At 54.2% G+C, this 21,414-nt stretch overlaps 1 protein-coding gene across 1 annotated transcript in view; it reads left to right on the forward strand.

Annotated features, from left to right (window-relative positions):
• The window catches only part of GNB1L (G protein subunit beta 1 like), a 64,932-nt gene that overhangs the window by 24,063 nt on the left and 19,455 nt on the right, over positions 1–21,414 (forward strand). The window contains exons 3-6 of the mRNA XM_066365365.1: positions 5,927–6,072; positions 6,545–6,670; positions 12,388–12,550; positions 16,842–16,940. Coding sequence (XP_066221462.1) covers positions 5,948–6,072; positions 6,545–6,670; positions 12,388–12,550; positions 16,842–16,940 — 513 coding nt within the window. The 5' untranslated portion in view covers positions 5,927–5,947. The remainder of the gene's footprint in view (positions 1–5,926; positions 6,073–6,544; positions 6,671–12,387; positions 12,551–16,841; positions 16,941–21,414) is intronic.

The following is a 21,414-nucleotide window of genomic DNA, read 5'->3' on the forward strand; positions in this document are numbered from 1 at the left end:
ATGCCTTTTCATGTGTTCATTAACCATTTATGTTTCTTATGAAATATCTGTTCAAGTCTTTTGCTCATTTTTCTTTTTGGTGTTTGCTTTTTTAATGGTATTGATGTGTGTGCTTATCTATTCTGGATGTGAGTGCAGTGTAAGTTTGTCTTCCTCCCTGTCCCCTAGTGAGCTTTTATACTTTTTGGCAAGGAGATTTTTTTAGGAAGGGAGGAGGGAAGAGAGAGAGAAGCATCAACACGTTGTTCTACTTAGTGTGCCACTGAATGGTTCAAGCGTGCTTTTATATTTTTAAGACTACAGAAAAGTTGCAAGTATAGATATAAATAGTTTATAATGAATACTTATATATTCTTCACCTGTGATCATCAGTTATTAGCATTTTTCCACATTTGTTTTACCTCTCTGCCTATATACTTGTATATAAATAGAAGTAAAGAAAAACTTTTTGAAATGTTTGCAACAGATTGCAGACATTATGACATTTCACCTACTGTAGCCTAGTAATAAGGACATTCTTCTACATAAAAGACCATTATCATTCCCAATAAAATTAACAATAATTCCATATTATCTGCAGTTCATATTCAGATTTCCTCATTTGTCCCAAACAATTCCTCTGTAGGTCCCCCTTTTTGTTTTTTATTTTATTTATTTAATTTATTTTTTAAATAAGATTTTACTTATTAGTATTAGAGAGAAGAGAGAGAGAGAGTGAGAGAGAGAGAGAGAGAGAGAGGAAAGGGCTGGGGAGGAGCGGGAAGCATCAACCTGCAGTTGCTTCTCAGATGTGCCACAACTGGATAAACCTGGGGCCCTGAACCAGCGACCTCAGCATTCCAGATCGACGCCCTATCCACTGCGCCACCACAGGTCAGGCAGGTCCCTCCTTTTTGATCCAGGATCTAAATCAAGGTTCTCATGCTACATTTGGTTGTGATGCCTCTTTAGTCTCTTAATTTAGAAGAGTTGCCCTGCTTTTTGCTATTGTTGTTTTTCTTGACCATGACCTTTTGATAAGTCTGTGCTAGTTATCTAGTTCCATATCTGGATGTGTCTGCTTGTTTCCTGCACATTGTTGGCACGGATGTATGTGGATGGCGCCATGTCTTCTTGCATCACCTCAGGCAATAAGTGATGTCAGTTGTTTACTATTGGCAGTGCCAGTTTTGATCAGATGGTGAAGGTGGTGACAGCCAGTGTTTCCATTGTAAAGGAATCTTTTTCTTTTATGATTAGTAAATAATTGGTAGAGTAATACCTTGGCACTATGCAAATCATCTGTGTCCCAACAACCTTTTCACCCAGTTGGGTCCTTTTTCAAATCTGATTGGTGATTTTTATAGTCTCTTGCTCTCTACTTGTCCTTTCAGTTCCCTCTTTTTCTTTAAAGCTATTAAGCAGTCTTATTTTAAATACACCCGAAAGCTTTGCTCTGGGGTCTGCTTCTCCTTCCTGCTGTTTCTCATGGCTCTAACTCATGGTGCCGTTTCCTTGTTTGTTTTCCTGGGATTTGACTACAAGCTTGCTTTCTGTAGAGCTGTATCTGTGAATTCATTAAGGTCTGAATTGAAGGTGGGCTCTTGCTGAGAGACTTCACAGGCTGAAGTTTTGTGGACCTCCCAAGGCGGTATGAATTAGGGCTGAAACTCTTAGGCTGGCTTTGTTCTGGCACCTCGGGGTGCAGCTTCAGTTCTGGTTCAGTCTAACACTGAGCACATGGCCAGATGGGGTCTCCTCTTTAAGGGGATGCTCCTTTGAGATTACCAACCTTGGGAGGGCCCTAAGGTTTGTCTTTCCTGGGCCCAGAGGCCTTGAGAGCAGGGATTCCAGGTCACTGGTACAGCCAGTGCCCTCAGGGCAGGAGCCAGCTGCAAGCACCACAGACCTCACTAGGCTTGACTTTTACTTAGTGTTTGGCCTTGGAAGGTCTCAGACTTTTTGAAAATCAACTTAGTGGTTGTATTAAAGATTTTGTTTTTTAATTTTAACAGCATTTTAATTTGTTTTTTGGGGGGGAGAGTCAAACAGGACATTTATCCTGCTAGAAAGTGCTGCCTCCCTTGTCTGTGCTGTATGGAATGCTCAGGTGCCTCCTGGCTGCTGGAGGTGGTTCTGTGCCCTTATCTGCCACTCATGTGGGACAGGGGTGCCTGTTTGAGGTACTGCCAGATCCCATGCTGCCTGTCCTTGCTCTCTCACACCCACAGTCGGTAAGGCAGGACCCAGGGGGCTGGGGCAGTGCCCGGAGTCTCTGGGCTCCCCCACATTGGCTCACTTCTCGTGCTCTTTCTTGATTTCCAGGCTTTTTCACAGAACTGGTCCTGTTGCAATAAAAGGAGAGAGCTCCATGACTGAGTGCCGGGCAGGTGCCCAGGGCTGTTGTTCATAACCACTGGTGGATCGGACTGTGAGGCACAGAGGCGTGAACCCCTAATAGCCCAGGAATATCAGGCAGGAACTTGTGGTCCCTGGGCACCAGCCCCTCCTCTGGCCCTGCCTCCTCTGCCTCTCGAATCACATAGGCTCCATCCGCTGATGCAGCCACCGTGGGCTGTGCAGGTTTCCACCAGCACCTGGTTGGTACATGCTTCTGCCTCCACCACGAAGGATGTCCGTGGGCTCCTATGGCTGCTGGGCCTGCCCAGGGCATGTGACCTTAGTGGGAGGGGAGTGCTGGGTACAGCCTTGGCTGCTCCCATACCTGGGGAGGTGCTCCGGTCCCCTCTCCTGAGATCTGCCAGACTGCTGCTGCTGAGGGGACACAGAGGGACACTGTTGTTGTCCATCTGTGGGCTGAGGGCCTGCAGGGCCTTTGGGAGCATTTGCAGTGTCAGTTGAAAGGCTGTCAGAGTTGTGCGAATTGTGTCAGATTGTCTTTCTTTTTAATTTTTAAAAGAATGTGCCTCATTCTGACAACTTGAAGAGCAGGCGGGATCTGAAGTTGTGCTCGGTGGATTAAGTTTCATGTTCCTTTGCCCTCTGGGAGGAAGAGACAAGTGATAGAACAGGGAAGGAGATGGCGTCGGCCGTATCGCACATCAGCCTTGCGCAAGGGTCCGCGGCCTCCGCTCGGGCAGCCTGTGCCAGGGGAGATAGGATAATGCGATTATTCTCAATTAGATTAATAAAGAATAATTAGATGTCATAAATCAAGTAATCAGGATATTGTCATAGGGAAAATATGTAGCTAGAATTAATTAGTTTTCAAATAAAGCATTTATTTTAATTGCTTGAAATGATGGAGCCCTTAATTGCCGATGCATCGTTTTGGCCTGAGCATTTTGGTTTTTGTAACAATGTGACCGGTTTGTTCCCTGACTTCTGGGGAAACAATAGAGGATAATGGATTTCATCACCTCAGAGGGAGCCCTGTGCTGGTGAGGTTCTGGAAACTCCTGTCAGGCCCCAGGCAGGTGGCAAGTGTGGGCTGGGCTTTGGCTGGCCCTGCGTGTGTATGTGTGTGTGCACATATGTATGTACGTGTCTATATGTGCCCAGAAGCGCATGCATGCATATGTGTGTGTATGCGATCGCATGGGGGCATGTGGACAAGCGTGAACATGGTGTGTGTGTGTGTGTGTCAGGACTGCGCAGTGGGAGTCCCGCAAAGGTGGCTTTTTGGACTCTGTGGCTTGGACTAAGTGGGGGGGTGTTGCCCCCATCCTGAATGGGAGCTTTTCTGCTGGGCTGAGGTGCTTTAGTGGGGTCGCATTCTTGGGTTTCTTTGAATCTGGGGCCCAGCAATCCTGGGCCCATTGCTGACCAGGTATTCTTATGGGGCAGGCACAGTGCGGGCAAGCAGTGGTTTCTGAGGGCCTAATAGCTGCTCCTCTGAACTTGTTCACCAAGCCAGCCTGGCCAAGGGTAGCCACTGCGGGGTTTGCAGCCCTGGCCTGGCAGTATCTCTAGGTGGCTTACCTGTCCCATGCCAGAGCAGAGGCCATGGGTCATGGAGCAGTATGGGTTGGGTCCCTCTGCCCCCGCTGTTCCTCTCCCCCGCTGGAGCCCATTCTTATGTTTGGAAAGAGTCAGTTGGCCTTTAGTCAAAGGTGAGAAAGGTTGAGAGAGAGAGAGAGAGAGAGAGAGAGAAATAGACACTTGGCCATTTATAAAGCTTGTTCCCAGGGACCCTTGCCTTCTCTTTGGAACCCCGTGACAGAGGCAAGATCTAAGGTAGAGTGGCCAGTAGGGGTAACTATCTGCTCTGGAGTCAGAGGCTGGGGCCGCCCCTTCCTGAGCCTTGGTATCACTCTTGGTCATTAGGATCTAGGATCTGACCTTACTTCCACTTGCCTTATGGTGGCCAGACCTCAACTGGCCCAGGTACTGGCAACCGCCTCCCGCCGGTCTCTGGCCTGGTCCTCCCCACCCCCCAGTGCAGGTCCCAGTGGTCTCCAGGCTCTGGGCCTTGCTCGCCCTCTGCTCTTTGGTGACCTAGAGCTCCCTGGGGCCCCCAGTTGTTTCAACAGTGGCATTTCTTAGGTGTTTTGATCTTTTTGCTCCAAACTGCTCTGGCTCTCTTCTGAACATAGGCTAGGAGGAAAGGGCCTGGGTTCTTTTCAGGAGGGACAGTGCATGGCTTGGTGTTAGAGGGTGCAGCTGCAGTGGTGGCTGGACGGGCACCCACACCTCTCCTGCCTGTGCATGTGCCCAGCCTCGGCCTGCAGCCCCCTCTTACGTGGGCCTCTGTCCTAGGCCTGGACCCCCTCCAACTCCAGGTGTCAACGTTCTGGCCAAGGCTTCCTCCTGGAAGAACCCTTCCTGTCTGACTTGCCCTGGTTCCTCTGGTGACTGTGGCTGCCATAGTGGTTGGGTGGCCTCCTCTCTGCTCTGTGTGTAGGCTGGAGGTGGGTGGATGGGGAACCGTCCCAGAGCCAAGCACCCTCAGCCCAGCCTGGCCTGCGGCCAGACAGAGGTGCACCCTGAGTGCGGGAGCAGGTCGCCTCTGGTCCTGCTTCCCCACACACATGCACCTGTTGAAAGCAGCCACCCCTGCGCTGCTGAGTCTTTTGCAGCCTGTAGGACTGAGGTGACCTGAGAGGACACAGTTCTAGAGACTCTGCAGGGTTGGGTGGTTGGGGTAGGTTCGGTGGGGATACTAGATGGATTCTCCTTTGGGGTAGGTGGGTCCCAGCGGGACCGGTGATATGAGGAAGGGTGTCCCATCTGTGATAGCAGCCCTCCTAGATAGGGGCAAGGTGATCGGTCCGCTGTCCCACGCCTCCACTCTGCTGTGCCGGCCCTCTGCCCCTCCTGGCAGTGTGCGGGCTCTGGAGTACCCAGGTCTGAGCCTCGGGAGCTAGGGAAGCTCACTAGACCCTTCCTTCCCCAGCAGTAAAGGGGAAGTTACTGCCTCCTTGAAGGGTGGCAATGACAATTAGTAACTGTGGGTGCCCAGCAGACAGTATTTGCAGTGCATATGAGGAAGAGGTTCCTCTCCATCTTCTGCTCACTCCTCTGATGTCCAGACTTCACCCACTGAATTTGCTGGGAGGGCTAGTTGAGGTGAGCTCCTTAAGGGAGAAACTGCAGTGAGGCCTGGACAGAAGGTGGACTCAGCCAGGCCCATAGGCAGGACGACCACTGTACAGTCTGGATAAGGAGGGCCTGCCCAGCCTGAATGGGATGGCACTGGAATGGTGAGTGGGAGCCAGGGAGCCAGCAAGTACAGCTGTTGGGTGGACTGGAATTCCTAAAGGCCAGTGGAGGGCTCTGTGCTGGACACATATGGCTGATGGAGGGTGTAAGACTTGCTGTGCCCACCCCAGGATGGCACATGTTGGGACTAGGTTGGTCGCCCTTGAGTGCACAGTCCAGTAGGCATATGGAAAAGGGGGTGGGCAGCATCCAGGGAGGCCTCTTGCTGCCTTTCTGAAGGGGGACAGGTGGGTCACTCACTGGCACGCCCTCTCTCGATTCCCAGGTGACTGCACCCCCGCCCAGCATGGCGGCCCCGCCGTCTCTGCCGCCAGACCCCCAGTTTGTCCTCCGAGGTACCCAGTCAGCGGTGCACGCACTGCATTTCTGTGGAGGAACCCAGGGGCAGGGGCGCCCACTTCTCCTCTCAGGGTGAGTAGCTGCTGCTGACCCGCCCCAGGAGCTAGCCCAGGGTAAAGTTTGGGGGGTGCTATTAATGAGCCTGGTGCTCACTTGCGGATCCTACTGAGGGGCTTAGGCGGCCTGTCACCCAGACATACTTCTAGAACCCACTCATCATGCTGTCCCCTTGGTCCTCACCCCCTTGGGGAGGCAGGGACACAGCCCATTCTGTTATAGGTGCCACCCAGTTTGTACTGTCAATGGCAGCCCTCGCCCCCTCTGCTGAGAAGCAGGCTCTGCCTGCGGCCCCTTGAAGAGGAACATGTGCTCCTTTTACCCTTAGTTCATATTTAGAGCTATCACCTCAACTAAAAGCTCAAGCAGCTAGAATACCTGGTCCACCAGCGGTGTGGCCTCCAGACAAGTCCTGCAGAGTGAGCTGGGCACATATACCCTCCTCTGATACCCACTCCTGACCCTGCACCTGCACTTGTCTGAACAGGTCCCTGAATGGGCTGGTGCATATCTGGAGCCTGCAGACACGGAGGACGATTGCCACCCTGGATGGGCACGGGGGTCAGTGTGTGATCTGGCTGCAGACACTACCCCAGGGGCACCAGCTCCTCAGGTAGGTCTCAGTGGCAGTCCCAAAGGAGTGTGGTTCCACAGAAGCCAAGCTGTTGGCCTTTGGTAGCGGTTCAGACCCTTGTGGCTTTCCCCAGCCACTCAGGCTGCCCCACCCCATCAGCAGAATAGGGTGTGGCCTCTGCTCTCAGCCCATCCTGAGACAGTACATCTGGGGTGCGCTGGGTGCCATCTCTCTGGTGTCCACTAAGAAGGGCCTGATGAACGTACGAGATGGCTCTGTCCATGGTCCCATGCCCCCTGTGGTCTGAGCAGAGCCTGCATAGCCTGCTACAGCTCCCCAGTGGTGGGAGCTGGGGTTCCAAGGCTGAGCTCAAGGCCTCTCACTGGAGGAACCTCAGTTTCCCTCCTGCAGGCCATAGAGTCCTGGGGTCACAACCCCACTCTGGCAGGTGACCTTCTCCTGGGCCGCGGAGCCACTTTCCTGCAAGGTGGTAAAGACTGGTCACCAGGGCAGCACACAGAGCCTGAGCCTAAAGCTCACCAGGCTGGTCATAGAGATGCTCCACAACCTGATGTGACCACCTCCAGGGGCATTGGGAGTGCTGCACAGATGCCCATGTCTTTAACGCTCATAACTGGCCAGTGAGGGGTCAGCAGGCAGTGGCAGGAGTGAGGGCAGCCTGGCACTCCTGGAGTGGGAGAGTGCGTTTGCCGAGGTTGTGGCAGGCCCAGCCTGTGTCAGCAGGGGCTGTGAGGGGCTGGGTGTTGGGCAGCAGAGTGGGGAGGGGTTCTGTTCTGGTGCTGCTGCATGGTCTTATGGAGGTGACAGGCCAGTGACTCTAGGCGGGAGGTGGGCTAGGAGGCAACAGGAAGTGGCCAGTGGGTGAGAGAGCAGGTTGGGAGGGGCTTTCCTGCCACCCATGGGGAGAGGGAGGGACAGGGCGGGGCACAGACCGGTGGGTGTGCAGGGAGCTGGGCTGCCAGAGCTGGCCAGCATGGCTCATACTGATGTCGGCCTTCATTCAGAGGTGGCTGCTCCAACATAGGACTCCACCAAATCACAGTGCCATGCTCCTGAAGGCTCTCTGCCCCAACCCTCCAGTGCTGGCCTGCTTGCCTGCTCTGGACTTGGAGCACAGACATCTGTCTGTGCATTATGGAGCCGGTCCCCAGGGGATGAGGCCTGCTGGGCATCACTGGTCTGCAAAAGCACTTTTATACCAGACTCATGCAGCTCCCACCACCCTGAAGGTAAATTCAGAAGAGACTGAGGGACCAGAGGTGTCCTGGTGGGCTGTGGCCCTGGACGTGTATACTTGTAGAGCCCTCACAGGGTCTTATCTCCCTGGCCAGGCTGGCCCAGATGCCCCCTGCCCACTCTTGGTGCACAGGGCCCTCACAGTTTTGGTCTTTCCCTGATGATAGAGTAGGCATCATGTCTGAATACCCCACTAAGCCACTTGTACCAGGAGCTGCCATTTATAAATGTTCCCGCAAATTTTCAGCCAATGTGTAGGCCCTTCTGAGTTTCCTTTTCCTCCAGGGCCAGGCACGTTGGGCTGTCCCCTGGGAATCCCTGGCCATGAGCATTTGGGTGCATGATACCACCCTGCTCTGAGGCTTCACTCCATGGAGATATAGGCCAACATGGTACCAGGTGGCAATCTCCTGGTGTAACCTGTGAGGAGCTGTTGGATTGTACCCCTCCTTCCAGGCGGGATGGCACTGCAGTGGCCCCACTCCAGGCAGGGGGACTGTGAGCAAGGAGGCCTACAGCGCAGACTGTGCAGGTGCTTGGAAAACCCAGGTGCATTTACTTGCACTAGAAACCATGGGCCCAGCTGTGTTTGGAAGCCAAATCTCTCCAAAGTGGCTCTTAAGGGAAGAAAGTGAGTTTTCATGCCCAGGAGAGGCTGGAGGACACAAAGTGAGCAGCCAGGGGCCCTGGCCTTTGCCAGACTGTATAAAGAGCTTCAGGAAGCCCAGGGGCAGCTCACTGACACCCCGCCCCATCCATAGGCTCAAGGACGCACCTGTGCTCGCAACAGCCAGCTGGGTGGGTCTGTTTCCTGCCTTTTTTATTGAGATGTAATATACAGAAAAGTGCACAGAGTAAGTTTGCAGACTGTTGTAGTATCACAGAGTGGACACCTGTGTAACCACTCCCAGCAGGAAGCAGAGCACTGCCAGCCCTGCCATCTGCCCTGTGCCCAGGAGGCAGCCTCTCAGGCCTTCCTTGTGTTTACCATCTGAATGTGCATCTCCAAAAGGCAGAGACTTTTTTTCCCCCCTTAACTTAAAAATATAGAGCCATACAGAGCAGCTTCCTGTGTGGCTGACTCTTTCACTCAGCTCTGTCTTTGTGAGGTTCACCGAGGTGCACGTGGCTACAGCGTACTGTGCAGGCTTTCTCTGCATGGTGCGCCATGGATGTGTGTACCCAGATGGCTAATATTCTGCTGTTGGTGGAGATCTGAGTTGTCTGCTTGGGCCTGCTGTGGATAAGGTAGAAAAAGGCTCTCAGCTAGGCCTCCAGTGCCAGACTCACACATGTGTCAGCAGGGTAGACCCCGTACCCCAGTGTTTTTCAACTGCCAGTCCACAGACCAGTCTGCCAGAGATTTCATGCCGGTCCACAAAAGAGTTAACCACCTGATATTATATGAAGATTATAGACCCAATGATCTTAGATGAATTCGCTTATTCTCAGGGTGATTTCTGCCTTAGTGGTCCCCGAAACAATTCCCCTATTTTTACCAGTCCCAAGTGTAAAAAGGTTGAAAACTACTGCTGTACCCACAGGCGGGATAGGACGTTCTGTGCACGCACTGGGGGCTGCTTGGGAGCATTGCGCTGCGCTCAGCCCAGCGTAGTAAGCGCCTCCACCCTTCACTGCCACCTGGGGCCAAGGAGCTTCTGGGTGTGGCTGTTCCATGTGAGGATCATCTGGGGTGATGGGAATCAGGCCAGGAGCAGGAGAGAATGTGTGCAGCGTTAGCAATTAGAGGATGGGTGAAGAAGGTGTTCTCCCAACTGTCTGTGAGTTGGAAACAAATTCGGAATAAAAAGCCACTTAAAAACAGGCCAGTCCTTTGCTTATGGCATGACTGCCATCTTGACCATGAGTCACATGCCCTCTATTTGTGAGTATGTCTCTCTTGCACTGGGCTCTGGTCTGTCCTTGTGCCAGGGACACTGCCATGCCTGTCTCCCTCGTAGTCCGCCATGTCTGTCTCCCTTGTAGTACAGCAGAGCACAATGTCAGCCCATTCTTTAAGAGTGCCATGTGATTCTTACTCCTCCAAACATTCAGGCATTTTAACATCAGCTTGGCGGGTTCTCCAAAATGGAGTTGAGATTTGGTTAGGGACTGAGTTGCTGAAGGTCAGCCTGGGGAAAGCAGTCATTGCGTAGCACCTATGTAGTTCTGAGCCCCGAGCGTCTCAGTGACAGGCAGGTCTGTCACAACACTGCTGGCAGCACCAGCAACTAGAACTAGGCCTTGTGTGGGCTCTCTAGTCTCCCAGAAATGTCATTTTCTGCTCCAGGACCCATCGGGTTGTCATGTCTCTTTAGTCTCTTGTGGCCTGTGCTTGCTTCTCTTTCTCTTGTTTTTCCTGATTCAACCCTTGGGAAGAGGGGCAGTCAGTAGTTTTGTGGAATGCTCATCATGTTGGGTTTGCCTTATGTTTTTTCAGGATTAGATGGGTTGATGGGCTTTCAGGAGGAAACCTACAGAGGCCAAGGGCTCTTATCCCATCATCTGAGGGTCTGTGACATCTTCAAGAGTCATCTCTGGTGAGGATCACCTTGGTCACCTGGGGAGGGCATGTTTTCAGGTGTCCTACCTTCAGGGACATTTCTCTCTGCTTACTGGGCTTCTTGGAAATGAGCCTCTGTGTCCAGCAAGGACCTTCCTCAAGGGACAAAGAGTTAAGAATTAAGGCAGGTCACAGAACATGTGTTTATGTTCAAGCCTCCACAGTGAGTAATAAGCATCTGGGAAAGAAACTTTGAGGTGACTCATAGACCCTGTTTCTCCTTACGTTTTGCCCACTGATCTTCACATCCGTCATTGGGTTCTGCCCCCACAGTTATTACTGGGCTGTTCTCCTGAGGGCTTTGTGTTTCCCGCACTCCTACTATTGGTAGAATTCTACTTCAAGTGGAATTCCATAAGCTAGGTTTATCTCCTCTTCTCCATTTCTTTGTGTGTTGCCTGATAGGTCCGGGCTCGTGGAGATTTGGTTTACCCTTCAGTGGTAGTCTCACATGACTGTTACTTATTTTATTGCTTGGATCATTCCAGCCTTGGCACTGGGCCCTTTGGGCCTGCCCCCATCCTTTATTTTATTTTTAAAGTATTTCTTACTTTCTGGCTACATGATGCTCAGAACTCTTCTTGGTTTCCCCCCACTCCAGCCATTTATCCTGAAACCTGGTCTCTGTCTTTGGAGAAAGGGTAAGGACGCAGACTAGGGCCCTAGGCACACTCATCACTGCTGGGGTGTTGTTGCTCTGGTCCTCTCGGGGCAGTCTAGCACCTCGTGTCTGTCTACTGGGTATGATTTGGGATAAACATGCATGTATACTGGCATCTCTGATTCGAATCCAAAGCCATGGGTCCACCTCTCCTCCCCTAGGCTTTTCAGGATGGGGGAAACCTGACCCCCTGCTGTCTACCACCTACGTACTTTTCTGGTCAACCCTGTAGTGTACATAGAGAGGTTTCCAAATTGCCAGCCCACACCCCTGTGAGAAACAGACCAACTAGAGCCCTGTGCACAGTTATTTTGTCCTAAGCCTGGCAGTATCAAGGCGATAGTTTTCCAAAGTTCCTCAGGTCAGCGTCTGTCTGCCCTTCTGCTGGAGGCGGTGTGCTCTGTGCTTGTCACAGTCTGCAGTCCATCCTGTGATACTGACATCCTTATTGGTTTTTTAAATATATCCACAGTAAAGCTTGCTCTTTGTGGCCTAGATCTGTGGGCTTGCTGATGCTCACAGTCATGTCTGGGCCACCCCAGGGCCAGACAGAGCAGGCCGCACCCTGCAAAAACTTGGGCCACTCCTCTGTGGGCAGTGCCCTGTAGTCCTTGTCCTGACCCCTCCTAGAAGGGCACACCAAGGGAATCATGCAGTATGTGGCCTTATGAGTTTGGCTTCCTTCACTTGGCACAATGCGTCTGAGATTCGTGTAGGTTGTTGCATGTGTTTCAGTTCGAGCCCCTGTTGCTGGCTAGAATTGCGTGGTATGGGCTGCCCAGAATTCATCATGCCGTCTTCTGTTGGAGTTGTTACGGTGTGGGCAGTTATGGACAGAACTGCTGCAAACATTCGTGTACAGGTTCTGTGTGAATGTAGGTTATAAATTCACTTGGGAAAACACCAGAGGGTGGCATTGCTGGATGGTCAAAGTTAACTCACAAAGGAAGGGAAGGAGGGAGAGCCCTCGCTTTGGCCACATGGGGTGCGGCAGGAAAGCCACAGGAGGCCTACCTCTGCAGAGCCTCCCTGGGACGCCTGTGAATGTGTTAGGCGTTGGGCGCCATGGACACAGACTCACGTGCGAATGCCAGGCCAAGGAACCCTTCCTCAGCTGAGGTGCCCTAGCCTGATAGCCTCAGCTCCTCTCTGAGAGTGTCCCCTGCTTCTCTTTGGCTTCAGGTTGGCCACAGCACACTGACATTTGTCCAGGTGGGCTGTGCAGACCGCTCACCTGGGAGACTCATGGCCTGTCTTTCCTCTTGGCTTTGGCAGTCAGGGCCGGGACCTGAAGCTGTGCCTGTGGGACCTGGCGGAGGGCAGAAACGCCATTGTGGACCATGTGTGCCTGGAGAGCGTGGGCTTCTGCAGGGGCTCCATCCTGGCCAGGGGCCAGCAGCGCTGGATGCTGGCTGTGCCCGGGGGCAGCAGCGATGAGGTGAGCAGCAGCCTGCACAGCCCTTGTTCACGAGTCACTGGCGGCTCAGTTTCCCCTACACGGGCATGCTCATTCTTAGCACCTGGCTGCAGGAACATTGCTCACCACAGGACTCCGGGGAGCTGTTCGGCAGGTCTGGGTTTGCCTGCTGGGTCACAGCTCCAGGGGCCCTGGGATGGCCCTTCGCCTGGTCACCTGAGAGATGGCCCTAGTGGTGAGAGTCAGGAAGGAAGCCTAGAGGGGTGTCTCTGGGAGGACCAGACACCCAGCATGGTGCAGATGGATGAGTGGAAAGGCCTGAGGCCATCAACAGTACTGCGGGGAGACCACCCAGACAGATCTTCCGAGGACTTAGGAGCAGGCATTTGTGCAGGGAAGTCCCCAGCAAGGCCAGCAGGAGATGGTGGAAGTCAGACCAAGGCCCTGGTGAAGCTGAAGTGGGCCTGGGAGCTGGGGCAGCAGGGGAGGGCAGCCTTTTGGGGAGCAGAACCGGATCCTGATCTGAGAGACTAAGGGTGGGGCTAGAGTCTGGGGGGATACAGGCTGGCACATGGGTGGTGATTATAGTACAGAGGGACACAGGTGAGCAGGAGAGTATCAGAGGATGAGGTTGGAGTGTGGGGTGGGTCTGACAGAGCCTCAGAGGTGGCTGTCAGATGGCACTCATGCCAGAGTGGCCAGCAATGGTTGGTGGTAACAGGGACTGATCAAGCTGCACAGTGGTATCCTCGCCCAGGGACAGAAGAGGCAGAATCCCCCAAGGAGCGCAGTGCTCAGCAAGTAGGGCAGATGTCAGGAAGCCTGGTAGAGAAGGAGGGTGTGGCTGGAGGCACCAGCTCTTGGGGGAGCTGAGGGAAATGGGAGCAGAAACCCACGAGCAGTGATTGGATAGCTGGAAGAGTGTGGGGTCCTGCTGCAGGAGGGGGTGGGTGGCAGGCAGGGAGTGGGAGCCTTCAACTGCCCACTCCTGTGTTCTCCCTGTGTCCCTGCTGGCCCAGAGAACCGGCACAGCAGGCAGCGCTGGGCAGGGACCCGAGGCCTGTGCACATGGGGAGGTTTGGCCTCCGCCCAAGAAGAGCCGTTTGTCTTAAAGCAGATTTGGTTCATAAATAATGAGATAGGAACAGGCATTTATTTGTTCATGATTGCATTTAAATCACCAATTAGGAGCTACATACACTTTTCTTGCCAATTTGCCAAAAACCTGTTAAAGTTTTATTAATGTGAAAAGAGAGGTGTGCTTCCTCCAGGAGGGCATAGCGGGCAGCCAGCCTCCTCCCTGCTGCACACGCGGAGCCTGGCCTGGGGCCCAGCCAGCTCACCCCCCGCCCCAGGCCAGGGTGCCGTGTGCTGTCTTCCCTTCAGCCACCCCAGGACTTCTGGCCACTCTCCTCTCTCCTCCTGCCCTCAGCCTCCCCCACCCCACCCCCAGGCCTAGTCCCTAAGACCACTCATCCCTCCTGCTTGAGGCTGCTTTTATCCAACCTCCTGGCTCCCAGAACTGGCAGCATCTGTTTTTCAGGAGCAGCCAGTCCAGGGACTTTGCACATCCTGGGAAAATGGTTATTTTCCATCTTCCCACCTGGCATCTGCCTGAACTGGGCCCTGGACTAGCATCGCTGGCCTGTGCCCAGACAGTGCTGGCGGGGGTGGGGGGACGTGCTCCCGCTCCGCTTGGCCGTCTGGGTGGTCATGCTTGCTCAAACCAAACATTTTTCCTTCTAGAAACAAAAATTGCAATTGAGTGCCAGATGGAAAGCACTCCACTGTCTGCAAGAGGCTTCGAGCACCGGCCACTGGGCCTGCCCTGGTCCAGGGGCCACGGCCCTTGCTCCCCCTTCCCTTCGCTTCCTCCCATGGCGCCTCGCCCAGGCCTTGGGGCTGCCCTCACTTCCCCTGCAGCCCCTCTCCTCCCAACCAGGACAGACTAGCTGGGTGTCTCACCCCATCCCATCCCTTTGTTCTGGTGCCCCTCCTCGCTGCCACCAGAGGGGTTTTCCTGAGCCTGAAGATCAGGATGGGCCATCCCTTATTGACCCATGGACCTGGGTGCCAGGCCATCCAAGGTGCAGACTGTGTCTAGCACCATCTGCTTCCTCTGACATACCCTCCCCCTGTGGCTTCTCCTTCCCCCTCCAGCCACTCAGCATCTAGAAACCACTGTGTCCTCCTGCTACAGTGACAAAATGAACAAATCTCATTTTTAAAAATCTGAATAATTCAAGAAATAGAACAAATCAAGCATCCTGCCCCCAGCAGTCTGGTCTGCGTCTTTCCCGACCAGCCCTCACTGCACAGTTGTGGGCCAGCTCACTAGACTCTGTGAAGCCGCAACGGGGGCCCTGCCACTTGGCCACAGTCTGCTGCTCTGCACTTGTACAGGGTTGGGATGCACGAGGCATGGGGACTGAGAAGAGCATCTCTCTCTGCCCTGGGTGAGCCACCCTTGCTGGTGCTTCACCTGCTTCCATTGTCAGTAGCAGTTCTGACAGGCGCATCCCTGAGTTGGTATCACACATTACAGGGAACAGAAGGGTTCCAAGAGCCTCCTCTCCTTTCTCTGTGGTTTTCCTTTTACTTCTGGCTCACACCTGTTGCCACTGTCTTGGTTGTCATACTTTGTCTTTCTTATATTTCTTTTCATTTTGCTGGAGCTTCTCCTTGAGCATCTTTGCTGCTCCGGGAGTCCTTTCTCTGGCAGCCTTTTATTTCATGAGAGCAACAATGGCTCATGTCACTTCTGTTCTTTTCACTCTCCTTTGTGGGCAGTGAGGGCCCATCCCCCTGGTGTAGATGCTGTCCCGATGTGATGGGGAGCATGTGTGCTTGTGTGTATGTGTGTGGGAGTGCACGTGTGTTTGTGTGCACACGCATGTGTGTGCGCACTATGCACACCTAGCAGGGGCTGCAGGACTCACCCTTCCTAGCAATGCTGGTGCTAGGGCACTTTGCTGGCTTATGATGAGAGCCCTGCCCAGAGCACACCACAGCCCCAGCTTGTGGACGTGCTGTCCAAACATAGAGGCAGACATGGGGCACATGGCAGGGCCTTGAAGCTGAGAGGACTAGGCCCCGACACCAGCTCTCCACCCTGCCTGCTGCTGCCCTCAGACCTGGCACCCTGCTCACGTGTAGCAGAACTAAAACTCAGACTTGGGACTCAACTCTGGGACTCAGGCCCAGTCTTCTTTGTGCGTTAGTGAGAGCAGCTCAGCCTCCCTTTCCAACTCAAGTTCTCTTCCGGTTCTCCACACTGGGGTCCTGTGTTCTGGGTGTTAGACAGTAGGCTAGCTATCCCCTCAATGTCCTTGACTCCTCTGGAACCAGAGGATGCCTGTGCCGGTGAGGGGTGATATGTGGTTCCCCAGGGCTGCACATTGTTGCTATGACATCGGTGGAGCCGCTCTCACCAGTGCATGGAAGCTGAGGGCTGCTGAAGGCCCCTACCAGGGAGCAGCGGACCTGCATCTCACGGGATCCCTCTCCTTTTCCAAGCCCCGCATTGGCACCCATGTCCCTGCTTGGCAGATGAGGAAGCTGAGGTATGAGGGACGCGAAGGCTGGGAGCCCAGTTCCAGTCTGTGGGGTGCCAGCCCCTGAGCCTGCTCCTTATGGCCTCGGTTGTCCCCTGCTGACGATGCGGGGCAGAGCCTGGCCCAGCTCGGTGGACAGGCCCAAGAGTGCGCTGGCTGTGCTTGACAGCGAGGTACACCTGCCAGGCCAGTACAGGCGACACAAAATACAGCCACGGCACCCAGGCTAGAGGCATGGGGCACTGGAAATAGGCTCCAAACAAGGCTTCCTGAGGCGAGTGTCATGGTGATTTCCTAGGCTGGATGGAGTGTCCCCAAGTGGTCCATGTGCAAGTCCTTTTACCACTTGATATGCCTGAGAGTGCAGAGTCTTCGCATGTAAAAACCACAGCGGGGAAGGAAGCAGGCAGCAGTCGGGAGAATGGGCGAGCTGAGACAGTGCTCAGTGAGCCAGGACTCCTGCTCAGCAAGGACGTAAATTGGGAGAGGCCGGAGGCAGCAACTGGGTGGGAAAGCTACTTAGAGACATGCCGGTCACTCAGGAATGACGCCACGCACGTGGTTTCGCAAGGCCCTTAGTGCTCTCGAGCCCACGAGCCTGCCTGTGCGGCCTAATTAGGAGGCTGGGCTGCCAGGTTCCTACCGGGAGCAGACAGAAACTCGCAGCAGTCTTGGCTAATCGCCTTAAAAGTCTCTTGTTTGTATAGAACAGACTCGACTTGGCGCCGGCCCAAATCAACTTGTTTTCTTACTGTCAGATTCAGATTCTGGAGATGCCATCCAAGACGTCAGTGTGCACCCTGAAGCCAGAGGCAGATGCCAAGCCAGGCATGCCCATGTGCCTGGAGCTGTGGCAGGTAAGGCCCCGTGCAAGTCAGCCACGCCCTGTCAGCCACGCCCGCTGTGCCATGAATCATGCCCCATTCAGGATTTGGTTTTTCATCAAACCAACAGGGCAATTAGCCCCTCGGGAGGACTTGTGCACACTGCCTCCACAGCAGCCTTTGTCCCTAGCAGCCCCTGCCACCTTCCTACTGCCTCAAGGGATGCCCTGCACCCTGCCCCAGGCCTGACTGTGCTGCTCTCTGAGGGCTGGGCTTGGGGTGGGGCACCCCCTGCCAGTGCAGTGAGTGGGACTGCTGGGTCAGCTGCGCTGGCCCCTCCCAGGGAGGGACTCCACTCCTCTCCTCCCCTCTCTCCTCCCCTTCCCCTCCCCTCCCCCTCTTTGCACACCAGTCTGTGGCCCTGCACGGGGCTGAGAAGGGAACACTGACTAACCCTGTAAGCCTACATGGCCTGGCTGTGCTGGGAATAATTTTTGTTACTTCTTTGGCTTAGAGAGGCAGGAGGGGGCTTAATGTGCAGACTTTCCCCATGGCCACACTTAGAGTTTTTGGTCTGTAGCCATTTTCTTTCCTCAACTGTTCTTCCTGATTAGCGAGGGTCAGGAGGCTTCTCCTGCGGCTGGTGACAGAAGCTGGGAGGCCAGGGGTGAAGGGGGTTCACAGGCCAGCGGGATGAACTCCGGCTCCTGGGCTGAGCCTGAGGCCTGAGGCCTGGGGAGGGAGCCTCCTGGGCCTGCCTGCCTCCGCCAGAGGCCCTGGCTGTCTTTGAGGCACAGTCCCTCAGTCCCCCAAGGTCAACACTGGCTCAGCATGCATATCTGACTCTTTGGGTCACTCGTGTTTGGGACAGCAAATTCATATGGTCTGGTGTGTTCACTTACAACCCCGAGCAGTGTCTTGGCTGCTTTGCAGAAACTGTGGTCAACAGGGCACTGACCAGTGTCCATCTCAGCAGTGCTGCCCATGGCCATTTTCTCAGCTCTTTTCAGTTTACCAGCAGCTTTTGAGGACCACCCTCTGTCAGTCCAGGATCAGGAGCAGGCAGTTCCTGCCTTGTGCTTCAGTGCTTGCTTGAACTCTTTCTAAGAGTTAGACTAGATGGGCTGAGGCAGTTTGGAGATGTCTGTGTGACCAACTGGATTCACGGGGACAGGCATCCCCAGAGACCCTGTCCCAAGCCTTTTGCTGCTCTTAAGGACCAGAAGGCATCCCTGGCTCTTCTAGCCGTTGGTTTCCTCCTGTAGTTTCTCAACCAATAACTTTCCCAGTGGAATTCGGAATTTCTGTGCTGCTGCTGCTGCTGTCCCCCAGAGCAGCCCACGGGTGAGGAGGTGAGGCTCCTAGGCTCACCTGGATGCCGAAGCTCCTGGCTCCAGCAAGTTTGTGGCAGACGCTTGGTGGGAAATACCCCCAAGGCCACGATACCATAGTGCTCACAGGTCCCAGGGCAGGAGAGTGAGGTGCTCACCGCTCCCGGGGCAGGACGTCTACATCCGCTCATACAGCACTCCCTGGAAACGCTGTCATTGTGTAATCATGTAAAAATTCCAGCAAAAAAATGTGTAGAAATGGGATGTACAAACTTGTTAAGGTAATTAATATAGTTGACAGAAGGACAAATCACGTTTTTGTTAGTTGATACGGATCCAGCACAAAAGAAAAGTCTGTGCTAATCATAAACGTCCCTTTTTCCCCTCCAAACCTGAAGGTCCAGGTTATAGCTTATTAATCTGAATGTGGCAGAATGGCCTAAAGTGATATATGTTTTTTAAGCTTTCAGATGCTTTCTTGTTCTGTTCCTCCAGGAGAGTGACTCTTATTATGATGGTTATCACGTGAAAAGTCAGGATCAGAATCAAGCCTCGTGAAGAGTTATTCACACCAGCCTTCAGAGCAGTGGACCCCACCTGAGCTCCCCACGGGACCTGGAGGTGCTCCAGGCAGGGCCTGCCCGCTGGGGTCCCTGTAGGCCAGTATGACCACATACAGGAAGGGTCACAGAGAAAATCCTTGTAACTTCAGGTCCTCACCCCACCCATGGAGGTTAGCCTGGCACTATAGGTGTGGCCACCAAAGGTCTGTGGCCATAGGAGCAGTGTCCTACCTGCACTCTGTCACTGGCAGGGGGCTTGGGGACAGGGGTCATGCATGCTAAGAAAGAAGCTGGACAGGCCTGCGGTGCAGGTTGGAGTAGAGGCCAGAGCTCAGCGTTCAGGCCCCCTTGGAAACTGCTGGGTGAGCCCTGCAGGCCACTCTGGCTCCTGCTCTGGCTGCCCTGGTCAATTGTGTGAGCCCCTGGACTAGTTGAGCTGCTCTGAACCCAGAGACCACAGGCATTATCATTTGGGCTGTGGCTATAGAGACTGACCAGAACAAATGTGTCAGCAATGTCAGGAGCCCTGGCCAGGGGAAGAATGTGCCCAGGGGGCCAGGGGGCAGGCTGAGCCAAGGCAGCTTGGATGGTGACACATCAGACTACTGTCTCAAAGGGAACAGACCCAAGTGGACCCCAGACGAGTTCCTCACAGCAGGCCTCTGGGGTGGGATCTGGCAAGTGTGGTCTCAGGGTTGGTCAAGTCCTGGTTGGGGTTCAAACAGTGCATCCAGGCTGTTTTCACCTGGCCCTCACCCTGCCTTCGGTCTAGATATGGTTGCTCATGGGAGGGAGCCCTGTCTAGAGAGGCCCGGCTCTCTGCAAGCAGCTGCCTGAGTAGAGGGCCTGACCACTTCTTAAAGCACTCTGTACTTCAGAAACAAGTGGTGTAAACAATTTTATGCCAAAAGAGCCAAAGTGGAACTCTTCTTTGTTATAAAACTATAGGAAAAGCACACCAATGTCGTCAGAGATTCTGCAGGGGAGCCTGTACGCTCAGTCCCTCCCAGCCACTGCTCCTTGGCAGTGGAAGTCACCAGGCACTGTGCACAATCAGGTGCAGGGCACTGTGTGGCCCCTGGGGGATCAGGGTCTCAGGGCCAGTCTTGTGACTTCTCATCCAGTTGGGCCCATGGCTGTGGGGGCTTACAGGACCCCGAAGAGCACAGAATGCTGCGGGACCCCCTGGCAGCCCCACTCACTTCCTTAGACTTCTCTCTGTTTTTGTGTTAACACATTATCACAGAAAAAAAGTGATTGTGATTGTTTAAGCATTTTGGGGGACAGGCAGGAAATGTCCACCAGCCCAGGTCTGATCTGGGAAGGTTCACCGTGGCTGTGTATAGCTCTCAGTGGCTGTGTCCCTTCTTCTCTGACACAGCTGTCTCTCTAGATCAAAAAGCTGGTCTGCAACAGGCTCCCCCTGGTTCCCATCACTAACGGGGCCCCCGTGACATAACATTGCTTACAGCCTCAGTCTTCCCTCTGATGCTCGGAGAAAGCTCTACTTCCTGGGTGAGGATGTGGTGCCCACTCATGTTACTCATACACCCTCGTGCCCCTGGTTAAGCCAGGTCACCTGATTGGCCAGGGATTCTTTCTGGGCACCTAGGAAGACTGTAGAGAGGCGCTCTGTGCAGTATGTGCAGTATTTGGGCCCGGAGGCCCCTGAGTGGGCACAAGCGCCCACACAGCAAATTAACAGGAGCTTCAGCAAGTGGGTGAGGAGGACCTCTGTGAGGCTGTCGGCCCACATCCAGTGAGACCCAGGTGCTCCGCTCAGTGCCAGCTGTGCCTGCCAGCAGTGGATCATCCTTGGGGTTGCAGGTGACCCAGGAAGCAGTCTCGCTGACCAGCGCCCCCCCCCCCGTCCCCATTCCCACTGTTGACCATCCAGAAGCTGAGGGCCAGGCCTGGTCAGAGCTCATTTGGAGGGGATGTGCTCACACTCCAGTGAGTCCAACCCCAGGCAGCTCCGTGGGGAATGCTGAGACAAGTGAAGAGCACGAGGCATCGGCCAACTGTGCTCTTTGTCCTAGAAACGACCTGGGAACATGTCCTGTTGGTCGTATCTGGAGCCTGGGCACCAAGTGTGGTACCACCATCTCGGTGCCAGGGTGATTTGGAATCCTGCAGTGCTCTTCTGGAGTTGATACAGAGGCTAGATAAACGAGGCGTCTGCCCAGGGTGCGGGCCCTCTGACCTGTGCCCTCATTTATCACAATAGCTCAGCGCCGCGGCGGCTCACCGGCCCAGGAATTGGGGGGGGTGGCTTCCACAGCGACGTTGACAAAGCACAGAAAGTTCATTTTTCATTGACAAAGAGCTCACAATTTTCTTTGGTTAGTGGTTGTAGACAGGTGACTGGCCCCACAAAGGGCTGGTCGAGAGTCTCAGGCCTGCAAAAAGGACCCGGCAGCCCCTGTGATCCCAGCAGGACCTGGGCTGGCAAGCAGTGGCATGGTAGGGTTGGGGAGGGGCATTCCAAGCTGCCCTGGAGCTCTCTGCTCTCCAGCCCCAGTCCTTGGGGTGCCCCAACACCAGCCCATGCAGGCCCTGAAGCAATGATATCAGCTATCAAGGGTGTGTGCAGAGCCTCTGAACTGTTACTGC

This window comes from Saccopteryx leptura, chromosome 2 (assembly GCF_036850995.1).
Source record: "Saccopteryx leptura isolate mSacLep1 chromosome 2, mSacLep1_pri_phased_curated, whole genome shotgun sequence".
In the NCBI taxonomy this organism is placed as follows: domain Eukaryota; kingdom Metazoa; phylum Chordata; class Mammalia; order Chiroptera; family Emballonuridae; genus Saccopteryx; species Saccopteryx leptura.